General features: G+C 37.9%; 2 protein-coding genes across 3 annotated transcripts in view; one reads left to right on the top strand and one right to left on the bottom strand.

The window, feature by feature from the left end:
- The window catches only part of agmo (alkylglycerol monooxygenase), a 49,156-nt gene extending 48,190 nt beyond the window's left edge, over positions 1-966 (top strand). For both annotated transcript variants that reach the window (XM_040030691.1, XM_040030690.1), the window contains one exon: positions 331-966. In XM_040030691.1, the coding sequence (XP_039886625.1) occupies positions 331-410 (80 nt within the window). In that variant the 3' untranslated portion in view covers positions 411-966. The remainder of the gene's footprint in view (positions 1-330) is intronic.
- A 5,148-nt stretch (positions 967-6,114) lies between these two features.
- Positions 6,115-12,636, bottom strand: LOC120732840 (macrophage mannose receptor 1-like). The gene is made up of 6 exons (XM_040030693.1): positions 11,617-12,636; positions 10,374-10,421; positions 8,700-9,104; positions 8,048-8,389; positions 7,842-7,930; positions 6,115-7,702 (listed from the first exon to the last, which is right to left on the bottom strand). Exons 2-6 carry the CDS (start codon positions 10,408-10,410, stop codon positions 7,604-7,606), a joined length of 972 nt encoding a protein of 323 aa, XP_039886627.1. The 5' UTR covers positions 10,411-10,421; positions 11,617-12,636; the 3' UTR covers positions 6,115-7,603.
- Between the last annotated feature and the right edge of the window lie 5,961 nt (positions 12,637-18,597).

Consider the following 18,597-nt stretch of genomic DNA (forward strand, 5'->3'; position numbering starts at 1 on the left):
AATTTAAAAAAATTGATCAATGACATAATCTCCCTAAATCATTTGTTACGTCCATTTATGTAAATAGAAAGTCAGACTGTGAGCTCAGGAAGTTTTACAGAGTTGTTTTCTAGTCAAAGTTTGAACAGATTTCACTGTGATTTTGATAGCACAGCGCTGCAGTTGCAAGTTTTTAGATTTTTAGTTTGTTTTTTAATTTTATCTCCCAGTAATGTTGGTGGTAATGGTAATCTTAACACAAGTATTAACAAACTGCGGTAGTTGTCATTTTGAATGAAATGGATCAACTCGAGTCTTCTGATCCTAACCACCTCTGTCAAACTTGTCCAGGCCTTTGTCTCCCTCTCTCTGCTGTACTGGGCTCTGCACAGCATCGTCTCTCAGCTGCTCGGCATCAAGAAGAAGGCTAACTGATCCAGCTGAAGATGGCACAAAGTGATGGATGGAAAACCTTTGGCATTCTCATTGCTGAAATAATTTCCATATTATCATGATTTTAATCATTTTAAACACTGTGCATCACTTTATGTAGTACTGATATCTATATGTTCAAGATAAAACTATTTTTTGCTTGATTAATTTTTACAAAATTTTATAAGTAACTTCAAGGTTCATCTTAAAGGTTTTTGTCATGTAAAACAGTCACAACCCAAGGCAAGGTGCTCACCATATGTTTTTGTTCTCCAAAACAACTCGTTCTGTTTAATGAAGTCATATTTTTTGCGTTTGCTTAAAATGTGTTCAAGTGGTGCTGCAGTAACTAACTCGCTTAATTTCAAAATAGTCACGTTTATTTTCTGTTGTTTCACATCAGTTACTATGCAACTATATATACTTTTTTTTTTTAAACAAATGTTCTCATTGATGAATGTTAATCTTGCATCTGAGTTTCAGTTTTTTGCACAACATTGCACAGTGTTTTTTTTCTTTGCTCAATTAAATAAAGCATTGTAATTTTTTGCCTTATGTAAGACTCCTTTAATGTCTTAAAGATTCTAGAGGGTGTGCAGCTTGTCAGATTCAACTTAGTTTTGAAACATCAGATTAGTCATGTGAATTATTCTTCCCAACCTCCAGATCTTGTGTGGGAGTGACAAACAGTCCACAGCAGATGGTGCTGTCATCACTCATAGTTGGTTTCTTTTCAGTCAGACATCTTGTTCTCAAGAGACACCTGCTCAGCCTTTTAACATTAAGGCATTTATCAAAAGCTTGAGGTTGAGTAAAGGAAAACAAGCCTGATCAAAGAAAGCAACCACCTTATCGGAGTGCTTGTTTGATTTAAAAGACAAAAAACCCCACATCAGTACAACATTTTCGGCATGGAAATTCAATTTTTTTTTTTTTTCATCTGGCTGCTGCTTAAGCTTCATAAATCACCTTAAAGCCAGAGTCATGAAAGTATCTGGTGATCCAAATGAAAAGTGTGCATTTAAATTAATGTTGAATGAAAGCTGAAGGAGCAAAAGCTAGAAAAAAGGAAAAAGTTAGAAAAAGGAAAAAGCGTAAGTGTATGGGAGTCTGACAAGAGCCATATAGTGATGGTTAGATGAGTGGGTCAGACCTACCCCACAATGGTAACTCTTGTGAGGTGTCCCTGGTCTGCAGTGGTCAGTATCTATCAAAGGGACCAAGGTAGAAAAAGTGGTAAACCAGCAATGGGTCTTGAGCAGCCAAGGCTCACTGAAGCACGTGTTGAGCAAAGGCTGGCCCATGTGGTGTGATCTTACAGACAAGCTACTGTAGCTCTAATTGCTAAAAAATTTGGGGGGCCTCCATGGTTCTTGTTTCTCTAGCAGATCTCACAGATGCTCGATTAGATTAAGAGCTGAGAGAGCAGGGAAGGGCGACAGGTAAGTGAAGAGAGCGATGTTGGAGTATCGTGAGAGACTGTGAGATCTCTGCATCATTGAACATGGCGCACCACTGAAAACATTTTAGCTACTAATGTTTTTTTCTGCAAGATTATTCGTTGAAGGCTTTTAAGGCAACAACAGGAATTACAGTGGCTTGCAAAAGTATTCGGCCCCCTTGAACTTTTCCACATTTTGTCACATTACGGCCACAAACATGAATCAATTTTATTGGAATTCCACATGAAAGACCAACACAAAGTGGTGTACACGTGAGAAGTGGAACGAAAATCATACATGATTCCAAACAAACCGTGACACTTGGACACTATTTTGAGTGTGTTGTTTTTGGGAAACCATGTAACAATGTAACTGTATTCGAAACAAAGCCAGCTTCATCACACAACAGCAACGTAGTGGACATGTTGCCATCCAAAAAAAAGAAAAAGAAAAAACCTTTCCAGCTTTGATGCACGCCTGGCCATCCTCAAAATCCTCCATAAAGATTTTCAGGCATTACGCCTGCAGCAGGTGGAAACATTCAGGTCTGTGAAATTCCTCACTGAGGGTACGGCCCGGATCTCAGAAGAAATTATTTATTTTTTTTAAATCTAAGAAACTGTCATCGAGCACCACATGAAGGACAACTTGGTGTTTTCATGAGTACCAGAGAAGGCAGAAGAGGACCCCAAAACAACAGCGAGTCATTTCATCCAGACTCACCTCAAACTTCGGAATATGTAGTTAAAAACATCAGCTTCCATCGTGTCCATTGTTAGGGAGGTTGACGAGCTGATGCACGCAGAAACAGACCAATTGTGGCTAAATTTGAACACTTCAAACAAAAAGAGCTGGTGAAGAACTGTGGCTGGGAGCCTGTAGGAAGGGACTTCAGTTTCAACGACTGGTTTCCCAAAGAGATCCTAGTGCAACGCAAGGTCCTGTTCCCAATCCAAGATAAGTTTATTCCAGGAGGCTCCTGACTTGTCATCACTAACATCGCGCCATGGCTGTGCCGAGTCAGGCGAAAAAACAATGAAGATTTTGATGTTGTTATTTTTCTTAAGTCACTCAAAATGGTTCTTGGGTGGCTGCACCACCTTATTCCCCTTGTCACCTTTCACATCTCTTCTTGTCTTCTTCTGTACTCAGCATAATTTATGCTATGTCTCCAGTGCTACAATTTACCACATAAACATATGGAAGTCATACAGCCATACCAAAAACACACACATCAATATACACAACAGACATACACAACCATAAACACACCAACATACAGCCATACAAGACAGACAGACACACACCTCTTTAGTAAACATTCAATAGTCTAAACATGACCATAGTGAGGTTTGTCGGTACTAATCTACAGTATCTCACAAAAGTGACTACACCCCTCCCATCTTTTCATGGGACAACATTAAAGATTTGGCACTTTGATACAATGTAAAGTAGTCAGTGTACGGCTTGTATAACAGCGTAAATTTACTGTCACCTCAAAATAACTCAACATACAGCCATCAATGTCTAAACCACTGGCAACCAAAGTGAGTGAAAATGTCCAAACTGTGCCCAAAGTGTCAATATTTTGTGCAGCAACCATTATTTTTCAACACTGCCTCAACTCTGTTGGGCATGGAGTTCACTAGAGCTTCACAGGTTGCCACTGGAATCCTCTTCCACTCCTCCATGATGACATCATGGAGCCTGTGGATGTTAGAGACCTTGCGCTCCTCCACCTACCATTTGAGGGTGCCTCACAGATGGTCAATAGGGTTTAAGTCTGGAGATATGCTTGGCCAGTCAAGTACCTTTACCCTCAGTTCATTAAAGCATGTTTGGGGTTGTTATCATGTTGGAATACTGTCCTGTGGCCCAGTTTCTGAAGAGACGGGATCATGCTCTCCTTCAGTGTGTCTTAGCCATCTTATGCATGCTCAATCATCCAGGTAAGTAAATCCTAAAAAAGTTCTGTTCATGTGCATGTAGGATTTTCAATGGGAGAAACGTTTAACCACTCATCCAAGTGACTTCTTCAGTCCCAGCGGACTGCAGGTTTCTCCAACCTTATAAACAGTACATTTGCACAATTTAAACCAGCCCACTGAAGCTGAGGAGTGTTGCCCCATAGCAACAGAGAACGACCTCTCTGAGAGGTAGGATTTAAACCAAGTTAAAACCGTACCTTTGAGACCAACAACATGTTCCAATCTTGATAGAAGAATGTTGTGGTTAACCGTGTCAAAAGCAGCAGTCAAGTCAAGTAAAACTAAAACCACGGAATAGCCAGAGTCAACGGTTAAAAAAAGATAATTAAAAACTCTAAGTAAGGCTGTCTCTGTGCTGTGGCGAGGTTTAAAACTAGACTGAAACTTTTCATTAATACCATTTGCATCTAAAAAGGCTTGAAGTTGTTTTAGAACTACCTTTTCCAAAATATTTTGGAATTAAAAGGGAGTTTGGAGATGGGCCTGTAGTTAGTGAGACCATTAGGGTCAAGATTTTTCTTTTTCATAATAGGTTGCACAACAGCATGCTTAAAGGCAGACGGTACACAACCTGATGACAATGATGCATTCAGCAGAAATAAGATACAAGGACAAATAATATGTAAAGCTTCCTTAAAGAAACGACAAGGAAGAATATCGTGCGGGGAACCTGAGATTTTGAGGTGATCAGTTATATTTTTTAAAGCAGAATAAGACACTGGATGGCTGCAAACTTTCTGCTTTTTAATTCAGATAAAACTGAGCTTATTGTACTCGGTCCTGAAAATCTTATAAATATGGTATCTAAGCAGATTCTTACTCTGGATGGCATTACCTTGGCCTCCAGTTATACTGTGAGGAATCCTGGAGTCATTTTTGACCAGGACATGTCCTTCAACGTACATATTAAACAAATATGTGAGACTGCTTTCTTCCATTTGCGCAACATCTCTAAAATTAGAAATATCCTGTCTCAGAGTGATGCTGAAAAACTAGTTTATGCATTTATTACTTCCAGGCTGGACTACTGTAATTCATTATTATTAGGAAGTCATAAAAACTCCCTAAAAAGTCTTCAGTTAATCCAAAATGCTGCAGCAAGAGTACTGACAGGGACTTATACAGCCGCATATCACCTAGCACGCAAGTGATCAGCATGGCTGAGGGAATGACATCAATGGAACATCAACAACAAGACTGCAAAAGGAAGCAGTTAGGGACATCCGATCTACGAACTGAGCCACTGGAGCATCCGTATCTCACCTTCTATACAGACAGATGTTGATACAGGGGAGGAAATTTGCTATGGAGAGACGTGGAACATCGGTACAAGGAAACATCACACAACCTGCCTTAGCTCAGGTGGCAGAAATTGTGGCTCTCACCAAAGCACTACAACTCTCAGAAGGAAAAAGAGTAAAACATCTATACAGGCTCAGCAGTTCATGTCAATGGACCACAATGGAGACAGTTTTTACAGCCAATACTCCAGTAAAACATAAAGAACAATCGGAAGAACTGTTATGAGCTGCCCAAGGGAAGTGGCAGTGATGAAATACAAGGACATCAAATGAACCAAACATGGCGGGAAAAGGAAAAGTACCACCTTCTCTCTTCCACACTCTGTTCACCAGCATCTTGTTGTTTTTCTCCCTCTGCATCAGGTTTTCCTTCAGGTGTGACATCCATTATCACTGCATTCAGGGTTGCTGGATGACTGGTGTCCCCAGGTGTGCTGTCAGATTTAGGCAATCTAAAACAGTCAGGTAGTTCAGGGTAGAGTTTAAGCACAGTAGAAACTCCAGGAGTTGTAGTTGGCAGCCCAGTTCTTTGTGATGATGACTGTGATTTTTGGTCTTCCCCTTGTAACTTGCAGTCTGGATCTTGGATTCTTACTCGTCTTCCTTTTCCTCTTAGCATCCAGTAGCACATATCTATTGTCATCATGTGCTCTCGCTTTTTGTCAGTTTCCTTCCTCTTGGAGCCTCCTGATTTCCTTCCTTCTTCCTTTCTCAGTGTGCTTGCTCATATTCTTCATTAGCTTGTTTCTCTATTTGGAATATGGTTTCACTCCTGGGTATGTAATTTCTTGTTACATTTGTTATCCATTGTAGATCTTGCTTTCTTATCTTTTATACCATCCAGCATCCGGTTGTTGACATATTTCTCTAATTGATCCAAATTCTCCATTCTGGGTGAAATTGCAATGCTCGCCATTACGTTTTTATTTAAATTCTCTTTTTATTGTTTTTGTTCAAGTTCCTCCCTTTTTCTTTTTTTCTATCTGTTTTTTGTTTTCTTCTAGGAACAAGGGCTCCCTTACTCCCAGGTCTAATTATTATCACGTCTTTCTTTTATTCTTTGAAACCGAAACCGAAATTCAACTTCACCAATGACTAAGAATTAGACACTCAATGTCTATTTTGAAACGATGACAAAGCAATGGTTTTCTCTTTTCCCAAAACTGCAAATATCAATTTTAACAATAAAATAATACTGAAAATAAAAACTGCAAACTTAATGATTTTAATTCGAAGCAAGCAAAATCACAGCTATTCAACCCAGCTGGTAATTAATTCAAAAAAGAAAAACACTGTATTAAACTAATAAAAGATGAGATCAACCATGCCAAAATTCAGCTTAGGAATTAACTCAAAAATAATCTCTAACAAGACTTGATAAGAAATTAATCAAACATAATAAGATTTGATTTATCAATAAACGTAACAGTAATTATTTCAGAATCGAACAAAACAAATATGAGAATGAATTGAGGAATTGATTCACTCAGTTAACTATATATTAAACAGATGAGAGTCAATCAAAGAAAATTATACAGCATAAACAGAATAGCAGTTAATTTGGAACTATTAACATTTATCAGTCCGACAAAAATCAAATATAAGATCAAATGTCAAAGCAAAAACTAACCCCAAGACTATTAACTTGTCACCAACTGATAATAAAAATTAATCTCAAGATTAACTGCAAGGATCAGAAACATATACCGGAAATTCTATAGCTTTCAGCTGATTACAGACTGATAACAATATCAAATTAAACTGATCAATATTCAAAAACAGACACGAAAACAAATGCCAAACTTTATAGCTGTTTCCAATTTAAGGGAGAATCAGAATAGAAACCCAATTAGCGGTTAACTCTATAGCTGTTAACTGATAACAACAAATTGCAAATCAGTAGAAGGATCAAAAATTCAAAAAAATAAACATAAAACAAATACCAGTTAATTCTTTTAGCTACTGACTGACGATAACAAACAAAAAAATAAGAGTCAATTTAATATTTATCTTCAGAAACACCAAATTGTTTATCAAACAAAACCAAGTCAGACATTTCACATTTAACCATATCAGATAAAAACAAAACCGAAGGTCAATTTAGTATTTAAGGTTTCAAAATCATTAAACTGTTTATCAAACCATTTAGCCTAATGAGACGAAAGTTAAACTTTCTGGAGATTTTTACTGTGCTATGCAAAAAACAATCACACAGCATTTCATAAAAAGAATATCACATCAACAAAAGCAGTTGTGGTAGTGTAATGCTTTGGGGCTGCTTTTCTGCTTTGGTAACTGGGTGACTTGTCATAGTTTAACATAAAAAAAAAATAACAAATTTTTTTTTCTAAAACATTAGAAAATCCTTCAGGAGAATGTCTGGTCATCAATTTCTGCCCTGAATCTTTAGCACACTTGAGTTATAAGGCTGAGCAATGATCCAAAGCACCCCAAAGTCTCTCTAAGTTTCACTATTCTCCTCGTTCTCTTGTTTCTTGGGTTGAATGTTCCATTGCAGTTTGAAATCAGTCAATCCTTGACTTGTTAGCTTGGCTCTTAGCTGTGATAGAATAGAAAGATAAGTAGGTGGTTTCATCATTTTGTTGAAGCTATCTGTCAGTATATTTATCCATTGCTCTTTCAGTTTTTGTTTGTTTGTTTGCTTTTTTTTTTTCCAGAAGCAAAAACAAGGATTTTACCTGCTGGAGGATCTGGGCATTAGTTGCAGAGTCACTTAAGTCAACATCAGTCACAAACTTCAGCTTCACTGTCGTCCTCAACTTTGCAACTTAGAAGGAAACATGTTGTTATAAAATAACAGTAAGTTTTGACAAATTGAGAAACAGGAGTTAGGGTTAGTCAGGACAAGTTTTCTTTATGTGTGTGTGTGTTATTGAACATTTACCTTGATGGCAAATGAAAACATATTTTATTGTACATATGTCGTCATCCCACACGTGGAGGTTATTCTCCACCACACAATGCTGGTTACCCGGAGGGTTATTTGGGCTGGAACTTCGCCAGTTTTTAAAGGAGCTCTGACTCTTGTCAGACCAGGTCCATGGCACTCTGTACAGACCGATCCAAATGTCATCACTGTTTGGTTTTAATGAACTGACCTCAGCGTTCTCCTCACTGTTTTCGATCACTGCCAAGTTCATGCTTAGTTTTATGCAGTGTTCTCGAGCAGAGGGCCATGTTTTTGTAATAGAGATGTACATGTAGTTTTTCTTGTTTTGCTCTGTAACTGCAGCAGATAGAAAATGAACCAGTGAGGGGGAAACACATGAAGCAAGTGTTTAAGCATCCATGGCAGATGATAGATGTTCAATTTATTAGGGATATTAATCAGTTAGCATTGCAGTGAATGATTACAAGTTTTGGATAATCAATTTAATGTTTTCAAATAAGTTCAAACTTTTTGAGCTAAGGTTTTTCTTATATTTTATACAGAAAATCTTCAGCGATGCTTTCTGTCAAATCTGCCATTGAAAAATGCAGGTGAAGTCAGTAGTCAGGTCAGTAGGTGAAATCCATGAATGAAAATATTTTCTTACCATTGTAGCAAGCAAAAGTTTTGCTTTCACCACAGTTTTTATCGTACCACTTTCCACCAAGACCCATTATCACACAGGTTTCTTTTGCATGATAATAATCTGGTTGATTAGAGTCCCAGTTGTGGTAATCAATTTTGCTCGTTTCACCAGTTATTGCCCATCTCCAGGAGTTGGTGTCATTGCCTAACGTATTCTTCCAGGATTCAGGGTCATCCTGCAGTCCAATCCATGCCCAGTCGTAGGAAAAAGATGAATTTAGCCTGCTTATATCATCCATGCTTTCAATGGTGGCCAGGTCAGTGTACTTCTCTCTGCAGTATTGTTGAGCATCGTTCCAGCTAATTTTTTTGTCAACGTAGTAGTACTTACGAGGAGGGAACTTTGAGCAGGAGCAGAGACTAAATCCTTAACAATGATAATAGATAGTATAAGTAGTATTAGATTCCTCACAGTACACACAAGAAAAGGGTAAAACAAACATTAAAGATTCTTTTTGCCCTTATAATTTTTTAATTTTTTTTTGACAGGCTACATAGGGTACCAGTCTACTAATATAAAAACTGCTAAAGGAGGGCAGTAATGTTGCAGTAATGACCAAATGTTATATGATCAATATTGAATTCAGTGTTTGTCATTATATTTGGGATTTAAGTATCTGCATACAGTTTTTGTGATAGAAAACATTTTTATTTTTAAACATATCCCAACAGCATGTTTTACTTCGTTGCTGGGGTCATGAATGGGTCATAACTACTCGATTATCTGAAGACGAAACAATAATTCAAGTTTATTTCAACCATGGCATATTTACCTTTTTAGTCAGAGCTTAGACACAATGTTAGAATTTAGCAACTCAGCGCTGAGTTGCTCCTGAAAGACTTGATTTTGGGCTCTTTTATGGATTCCAGTTCAAATAACAATGGGCAACACTGTAACACTAAGGAATCTTGAAATCATTTTATATATGTCCTTCCAGTATATATCCTTCTGTGTGCATATTAAACAAATATATTGGACTGCTTTTTTGCATTTACACAATATCTCTTCACAATCTTCAGCTGATCCAAAATACTGAAGCAAGAGTGACAAGGACTCGAAAGAGAGACAATATTTTTTACCATATTGGCTTGATTGACTTGTAAGCTAAATTGAAAAGTGTGTTGTTGTTTTTTAGTAGCATGAAAGCACTCCAACAGGCCACTTTTCTTGGTAGGTAGCGCCATAATTTTAATCACATTTACTGGCAGTAAACCTTTAATGTAAGTTCCTCATAAAAGTAATGTTACTCAACACTTGTTTGTGTATGCTCTGCAGCTCTCCATTGAAACAGACACATGGAACAGAGCAGTTGCTCATAAAAGAGAGACGTGAAGTTCTTCTCCCTGAAAATTTATGAGTGAGAGTTGAGGAAGTGTCTGCATGGGAGTAGTTCATGTTATGCACAGTGTCAAAGGTATAGCTTTAGAAGATTATTTTTAGGGGTTTATATAATGCCTGGAAAAGGAGATTCAAGTTATTGTTTCACCTCTTTGCACCTCCTCAAAGTTTTAATAAAATGAAACATATAATTCTTTCTGACACACTGTTTTCATAATTGAATATGTTTTTTATGGCTTCCTTTTCAACTTTACAATTCAAATCACACATTTCCATTATACAAATTTGGGATCTTACCAAAGAACAGGAGAGTCAGTGTTGGGAAACAGCCCATTTCTGATTTCACTGTAAAGAGAAGGAAATAGGTATAAATAAAACACCAACTTTAGAGCTTTTGTATTACTTTGCATTTGTTTCCAGTTTTCTCTGACTGACCTGTTAATCAGTTAAAGAATGACATAACATGCTTTTGAGAATGAGAATAAGGTCAGAAAATAATGACTTTAAAAGTTTACTTTGGGGATATGTTAAAAAAAGAAGATTACTATTGTTAATAAATAAATATATATTCTTAGTGCTTATTTGCTGATTATATATTCTTTTATGTATTTTAATAAGAGAGGGCCAGCTCTGAGTGTAAACTAGGTCGCAGGCTGACAGGAAACTGCATGCTTTTGCAGAGCACAGAAGGTGCAGACGGAAAGGTGCAATCTGATATGAGGCGGACACGAGACCGGTCTAAAAAGATTTAAAGGTAAGCACAAGCCTGTTCAAAGAAAATGCAAATTTGTGCACATTGGATGAATTCTAAATTATCTGTTCGCCGAATGTAAGATCTCAACCTTTAAACTGGCTCAGGAGTGGTGAAATTAAAGTAAATTATAAAATCTGGTAAGTAGATTTCGGGTGACATGTCCATGGTAATTTTGGGTAATTTGTGATAAATTAAATTAAAGTTTGGGGATATTTGATGAAAGCTTATTGTTGTTAATGCTGGGGTGAAGTTCAAAGTTGTTGTGACGTGTGTTTTGAAAATATACGACACTAGATACTTAAATTGTAAGAAATAAATGTATAAAAATTACAGTAAAAATTGTTCTAACAGTCTAATTGCCCAGATAAATTATTTGTTTACTTATTTTACTGTAGACACAAGAGAAAGAAACAGATTTTTTTATACTACATTGTGAAAAAACAGGAACTTTTCTGTCATTTAATTGTTTATCTATTACTTCATCACTTTGATGTAGTTTGAATGGCTCTGGGGGAGGTCTTACAGCTAAGAGTCCAAAAGTTAAGCCCTCTGTCACATTGTTGAAAGATGTCTTTCATTTTCTTTTTCAGTGTTTATTTTTGGTCAATATTAAACTAAAAAGAGACAGACACTGTTCATTTACTGACATAGAATATATGCAATAGAATGAATACATATTGTTCCATCTGTAATCTCTATGTAAAGAGACAATAAAAAAACATTAACAATAACAAAATCTAAATGTATTGTAACACTCAAATGGTGAAAATATAAAGATATACTTACAAGTTTGTTGAATATTGTTTTAAGGTTGACATCTGAATGCTCCACATATGAATGCAGACGATGAATTGGCCACCCTTCAGTTAGTCAGTTGGTCAGTCTTTGACTTTATTTTCATATGTAAATCATAAGACAAATTAGGTGGTAACACACATCCAATAAGTCACTGTGACATGCTTGACTAGAAGACCAACAGTGATGTTGTGTAAAAGAAGGAGATGAGATGAAGCTCAGATCACTTTCTACACGCAGCAAGATGTTAGAAAGCTTCAATCACTTTGCCGGTAGTTGGATGGGGCCGGTCCCTTCTGGGGGTCCTTAAGGATCAGGACTGTCCGGCCTTCTGTTAGCCAGAAGGTTCCACAGAGGCAAGCTCTGAGCACAAGATCTATAAAGGCTGGAGTGCATCACACCAGGCAAGATCCCATGTGCTGTGTAAAGATGCCCCTGAAACAATCCAGCACATAACAGCAGTGTGCAAGATGCTAGCAGGCAGGGCATGCATGAAACGCCATAACTAAGCAATGTATGTTGTATGTACTTCTGCAAGTATGTTGTATGTACTTGTGCAAGTATTTGGACCAGTACATACACTGTAGGCAAATGTGTGTTTATGTGCGCTTAACGTATAATGCAAACTTATAGATTACGATCCAGACACAAAAAACAGTTTTGTGTAGTTCATTTTGATGGGGTTGTAATTCACATTACTGCCCCATGAAATCACCAGATTAATTACAGTTTTTAGAAAAAGATCCAAATGAGCAGAATCCCACAGAGCTGGAAACATCTGTTTCTTCTGTTGCAGATAGTGCTGATTTCTGTGGCTTCAAACATCTTAACTGATCTCACTTTAACCTCCAGCAGCTGTTAAAATCAAAACACTTACTGTGACATGACTGCTGAAAGGGATGTGGCCAGGCATTCAACTTGCTGCAAGGGTTGAAACCAAGGTAGGGATCACATCGGACACATTTCACACATTCTTGTACCTTTTACATTATAGTGGTACCCACAAAACTGTCATGCCTTGTGGTGTTTTCATCTCACCAGCCTGCTTCACCTACTGAAAACATCATTTAACAACATTTCAGGCAGTCGTAACTAAAATGAACTTTTGTTTTTTCCTCCTCCCCCACATACTTACAAACATCCAAGTAATATTTCTTTGTAGTTGCCTGGTGTTAAAACCTGCAATGCAGAGGCAGTGTTCTGCTCAATGTAATTTAAGGTTGTTTAACATTCCTTTTTTCTAACTTTAAACCTTAGTAAACGAAGATTATTAGATAAACAGCTAATTGCCTCCAACTCTCACACAATGATAAAAGATTTTTGCAGACTACCCAAACACAAAATGCAGCAATTCTACTTCAACAATTCAACTTTTTTTCAAGATCTATTGAGTCCAGAGTCCAACCTAATATTTCTGGCTTACAGTATTTCTGGTGCATTAACTTAAACATACAGCAAATGTAAATGAAAAAGACAGAAAACCAAGGATGCCAGTCTCAGTTTCCTGAATGAATGTTGTGCGTATTCGTGCCTCTCAGTTGAGTCCTGGCAAAGTCTTCATAGCCTGTGTCCTGTTGTTGGGAAGGTTTACAGTAGTGGTGTTGACTTTAATAAATTACAAAATAACACAAGCAAAATAATATAGAGTATTGAAATTACATATTGAAGTATTTGCATTATTTTGTGCAGGGGTTATAACATGAATGTCAGCTGATAATGCCTTCAAATTATGAAGAAGTGCAAACAAGCTAAGTACAGCTCCACAACACTGGTGGTGAGGCCTGTGGAGGTGGCTGATGCCTTTAGCTAAAGCTGTCACTCTGAGTGAAATTAAGGAACCTGATTATGTGATGGAGGGGATGCTGCCAATATCAAATATGTAATGACATAAAGTCAATACACTGAGAGGTCGATTTAATGAGCTACCAACTCTCTGAACAATATCACAAACAAATGGAATGGAATAATTATTTGTACAAATTTTGTTTCTGAAAGTAGGGCTATAATGTAATGGATTACTTTTTTGATAGTAGTAATCTTGACGTGGAGTAAAATAAATTGTCTTTAAAAGTAATATTGCACAATGCTGCATGTGAATTTCTTTCTATGGTTGTAACAATCAATTTCTGACTAAGGCTGAGGACTTTTTTTTGCTATTCTTTATATTATATCTAAGGTTTTGTTACTATTACAGTTATTTTTCAGTTATTTATTTATAGAGCTAGAGTTTTAAAAGTTATATTTAACTTTTAGTTTTTACCTTTTGTTGGAATTCCAATAGAAACGAATTAAAATTAAACATGATAAAATTTGTACCTGCTGATGTAATGAACGGTAATAAAAACTATTATGGAAAACAAATGTGTTGCTGACACCTTCAAACTGTTTTTCAAAATCCCGACTCCTCCATGCTACAGCATGGATCAGTCATTAGGCAGTTAGTTTGCTTCAGGCTTATGTTATGTTCAGTCTATTTTTATCATTTTATTTTATCATTTCTGAGGAGGAAAAAAAACTAAACAGAAATGCTATGAAAAGAGTTTGTTTACAATTCTCTTTTCTACAACAATAAATATGGAACAATGGAAACATTTTAGGTATAGGTGTAAAATGTGTCATTTTACTAAAAATATAACAATTAATCTGTCAAAAGTCCTCCTCCTTTCAGCTGTGTTCTAATTCTCTTCAAAGGATGTATTGCTTTTACATTTATCCACTGATAGAATGAGATGCTGGCATATTGAGCCCAGCGTGAATTAGCTTTCACCTTACTAAAGAGGTGTAAAGGGGATTCTGCCTAAAGCTTCAGTGAACAGATGGAGGAGGTGCTGCTCCAAATACTTGATCAATAAGACATCAATGAGAATTAGGTCTCTCTGGGCTTGTTGCAATGTAAAAGAGAACAAAAATAAACCAGGAATCATTTTGTCCTCCACAATGTAATTGCTGTTATTTACAATGATAACCTCTGAATTACTTTTGTGATCAATTCATTTGGTTATGTTAAAAATGTTTTGACCTAAAATTTGTTAGTAATGGTACAGGTACGAGTGATGGCTGTAAACTTGTAAAAAAAAATGGAATATACAAAGGTCTTTCCGTGAAGTCATGGCTATTAATATCTGTGAGTCATACAACAGAGTTTTAACTCAAAGTTCAAAATCGATCATTCAACAGTTTTCATCTTTCCCCACCAGATTGTAGCTCTAAGTCTCACCTACTGAAGAGATGCAGTAAATCATTAAACAGATCCAATGATTAGGTGCATGTAACAAGCTAAAACTTCAGTATAATTGTGTGTATGTGTGTGTTTTATGTTTTAATTGCTATTTGTTAGAATCTTTACATTATTTTAACAAGTGTTAAATTTTCTATAACAGATGCAATGTAGACATCTGTTTTAGAAAATGTTAGCAAATGTTATTTAAACAAGAGCAAATGGTATTTGAAGAGGCTATTTTCAGCTGTGGATTATTACACATTTGTTGCCCCAGGGAAGTATTTACTGCAGCAAATATGGAACCTAAGTGCGAACATCCATCACAATAAAGGGGAATCCATTGCTGTGATCTGCGACACAAAGGCTGTGTAACAGTTTAGATACAGGCAATATTAAATGAGTAAATTATGCATTTTGATCTTTTTATTGAAGAGATTTAAAAAAGAAATCACATGGTCTATTGAAATATAACACAAAAATATATAATCCCTGAATGTACAAAACTGCCCAATAGGCAAACTATAAGATACTTTGGACCTGAAACTATCTGCCGGTGAGAGGAAGATGAATGATTGATGATTTTCCACAATCTGCAATGCTGCTTAATAAAATGTGTCATTCATTTGGTTCATCTTAGCAGCCATAAAATGTACTGCAGCAGATGTCCACACTGTTGACATTTAAGATGATGACTTCTTTCACGCCTTCTGGCTATGTAGACCATTTCAGGGTTTTTATTCAGAGGTCATGGACACTTGGCTCCATCCAGAACTCCTCTCTGCTCATAAATTTCTGCTCTGAGCGAGCTCTCCACACTTCAAGTCAGACACTAGGCCTAGTTTGCAGTATTTGTTTTTAAAGCTTGAAAATTAGCCAAGACCTTATCTGATTGAAGAGACAGAAACCATCTATCACCCTATACATGAATTTGCTGACTAAACATCAGTTTCGAGAATCTCCAACAACACGTGCTCTCGCTTCTTACAGTTTTTTGCAGAGTTGATTCCTCCTGCTTTGCACTCAGACAGTTTAATTAAATCAAGCACGTAAATTGGTGGATCCTAAATGTATTACTGATCTTGTCATTTGAACTGCAAAAAAATAGAAAATGGTAAATGGAATGAAAACATGAGGTTGTAGAGACGGCGAAGAATGCAGCTCTTATTCTGCTCTCATGTGAATGAAGGTAGTGTCATGCCAGTTTCAAATTCAAATTCAAATTCAAATTCAAATTTTATTTGTCACGTACACAGTCATACACAGTACGATATGTAGTGAAATGCTTGGACAACTGCTCGTGACCTAAAGAAAAAAAAAGGAAAAGGCTATGAATAAGATAGGAAATAAATATGAAAAATTAAAAAGGGTAAATTTAACTAGGAAGGAATAAAATATAAATATAAAAATATAAGTCTCTCAAGCGTCTGAGGTGGTAGAGACGCTGTCGGGCCTTTTTCACCACGGTGTTGATGTGACAGGACCATGACAGGTCCTGCGTGATGTGAACTCCGAGGTATTTGAAGCTGTCCACTCTCTCCACTGGGCACTCGTTGATGACAGGGGTCTGGTAGTTCCTCTCCTGCTTAGTGCTGAAGTCCACTATCAGCTCCTTTGTCTTACTGATGTTTAGAAGGAGGTTGTTCCTCTGGCACCAGTTCTCCAGATTCCTAATCTCCTTCAGGTAGGCCGTCTCGTTGTTATCAGAGATCAGGCCCACCACGACGGTGTCGTCAGCAAACTTGATGATGGTGGTGGAGCTGGTAGTGGCCACACAGTCATATGTGTACAAAGAGTACAGCAGGGGGCTCAGAACACACCCCTGGGGGGCTCCAGTGCTGAGAGTGGTGGAGGCTGAGACATGTCCGCCCATCCTTACTGCCTGTGGTCTGCCAGTTAGGAAGTTGGAGATCCACTGACACATAGATGAGCTGAGTCCCAGATGCTCCAGCTTGGTGGTGAGTGTGGAGGGAATTATGGTATTAAATGCAGAGCTGTAGTCTATGAAGAGCATTTTAACATAATTCCCCCTTCTAGTGTCCAAGTGAGTGAGTGATGAGGGATGGCATCGTCTGTGGAACGATTTGGACGGTAAGCGAACTGTAGTGGGTCCAGTGTGACTGGTAGTGAAGAAATGATGAAGTCTCTGACCAGGCGTTCAAAGCACTTCATCACTACTGAGGTGAGGGCTACAGGGCGATAGTCATTGAGAGAAGCAGGGTGGGGTTTCTTCGGGACAGGAACAATGATGGACTCTTTGAAGCATGTGGGGATCACCGACTGAGATAGAGAGATGTTGAATATCTCAGTGAACACAGGAGCTAGCTGGTATGCGCAGTCTCTGAGGATACGACCTGGGATGCCATCTGGTCCTGCTGCTTTCCTGGTGTTCACTCTCTTGAAGGCTCTCCTTACTTCATGCTCGGAGATGACGAGCACGTTTCCGGTGCTGGCAGTATCTTCCTGTCTGCAGCCGTTAGCGCCGCTAGCACTAGCATTGTTGGAGTCCTTAGCTGCAGCCTCGAAGCGAGCATAGAAAGTGTTCAGCTCGTCTGCCAGAGTCACGGCCGCGTTCATCATACCAGTTGTTGGTGCTTTATAGTCCGTTATCGTCCTTAATCCCCGCCACAGGCTCCTAGAGTCACTCTGTTGGAGTTGTGACTCTAGTGTCCTCCCGTAGCGCTGCTTCGCCTCTTTCACCGCCCTCCGCACGTTATATGACGCGGCTTTGTACGGGTCCATGTCCCCCGTCGTGAGTCCCGTGTTGTAGGCAGCGGTGCGGGATCTCAGAGCGTCGCGGATGGTTTTATCCACCCACGGGTTCTGGTTGGGAAACGTTGTGATAGTCTTTGTTTCCACGGTATCATCCGCTAGTTTGCTGATGAATCCCACAACCGCTTCCGTAAACACGTTGACATCATCATCGGAGCTGTTTCTGAACATGCCCCAGTCTGCGTCATCGAGTGCGTCCTGTAACGCGGCCACCGATTGATCCGTCCAGCGCGCGACCTTCTCTCTGACCGGAACTTTCTGTTTAAGCTTGTTTGTATTTTGGCATGAGGAAGATGGCGGCGTGATCAGATTTGCCAAACGGAGGGCGAGATGACAGAATTACAGTGGCTTGCAAAGTATTCGGCCCCCTTGAAATTTTCCACATTTTGTCACATTACAGCCACAAACATGAATCAATTTTATTGGAATTCCACATGAAAAGACCGATACAAAATGGTGTACACGTCAGAAGTGGAACGAAAATCATACATGATTCCAAACATTTTTTATAAATAAATAACTGCAAAGTGGGGTGTGTGCAATTATTCTGCCCCCTGAGTCAATACTTTGTAGAACCACCTTTTGCTGCAATTACAGCTGCCAGTCTTTTAGGGTATGTCTCTACCAGCTACCACCAGGGTTTGAGGGATGACTGCAAGGAGTTGTAAAACACAATAAAAGTAATGCACCATTAATGTTTTTTTTAAACAGTAAATGGTGTATGACTATTGATATAATTTTGGTTAGAAAGGCTAAATGTTTGGAAAAGATGCTTATTTTAATTTAGAGATTTGAAACTGTATCAACAGAAACATAAGCATACCCAAACCCTTTGATCTATGATCTATGAATTGTAGAGCAATGAAAAACACTGCAGTATTAGTCCCTATTAATTTTATGACATTAAATAGACGTTTTAAAGAAAATTCAATTCTCTTTAACGAAAAACGTTTATTTAGTATTGCACACATGTTGTTTGTTTT

This window comes from Simochromis diagramma, unplaced genomic scaffold (assembly GCF_900408965.1).
Source record: "Simochromis diagramma unplaced genomic scaffold, fSimDia1.1 OVJJ01000361.1, whole genome shotgun sequence".
Lineage (NCBI taxonomy): Eukaryota > Metazoa > Chordata > Actinopteri > Cichliformes > Cichlidae > Simochromis > Simochromis diagramma.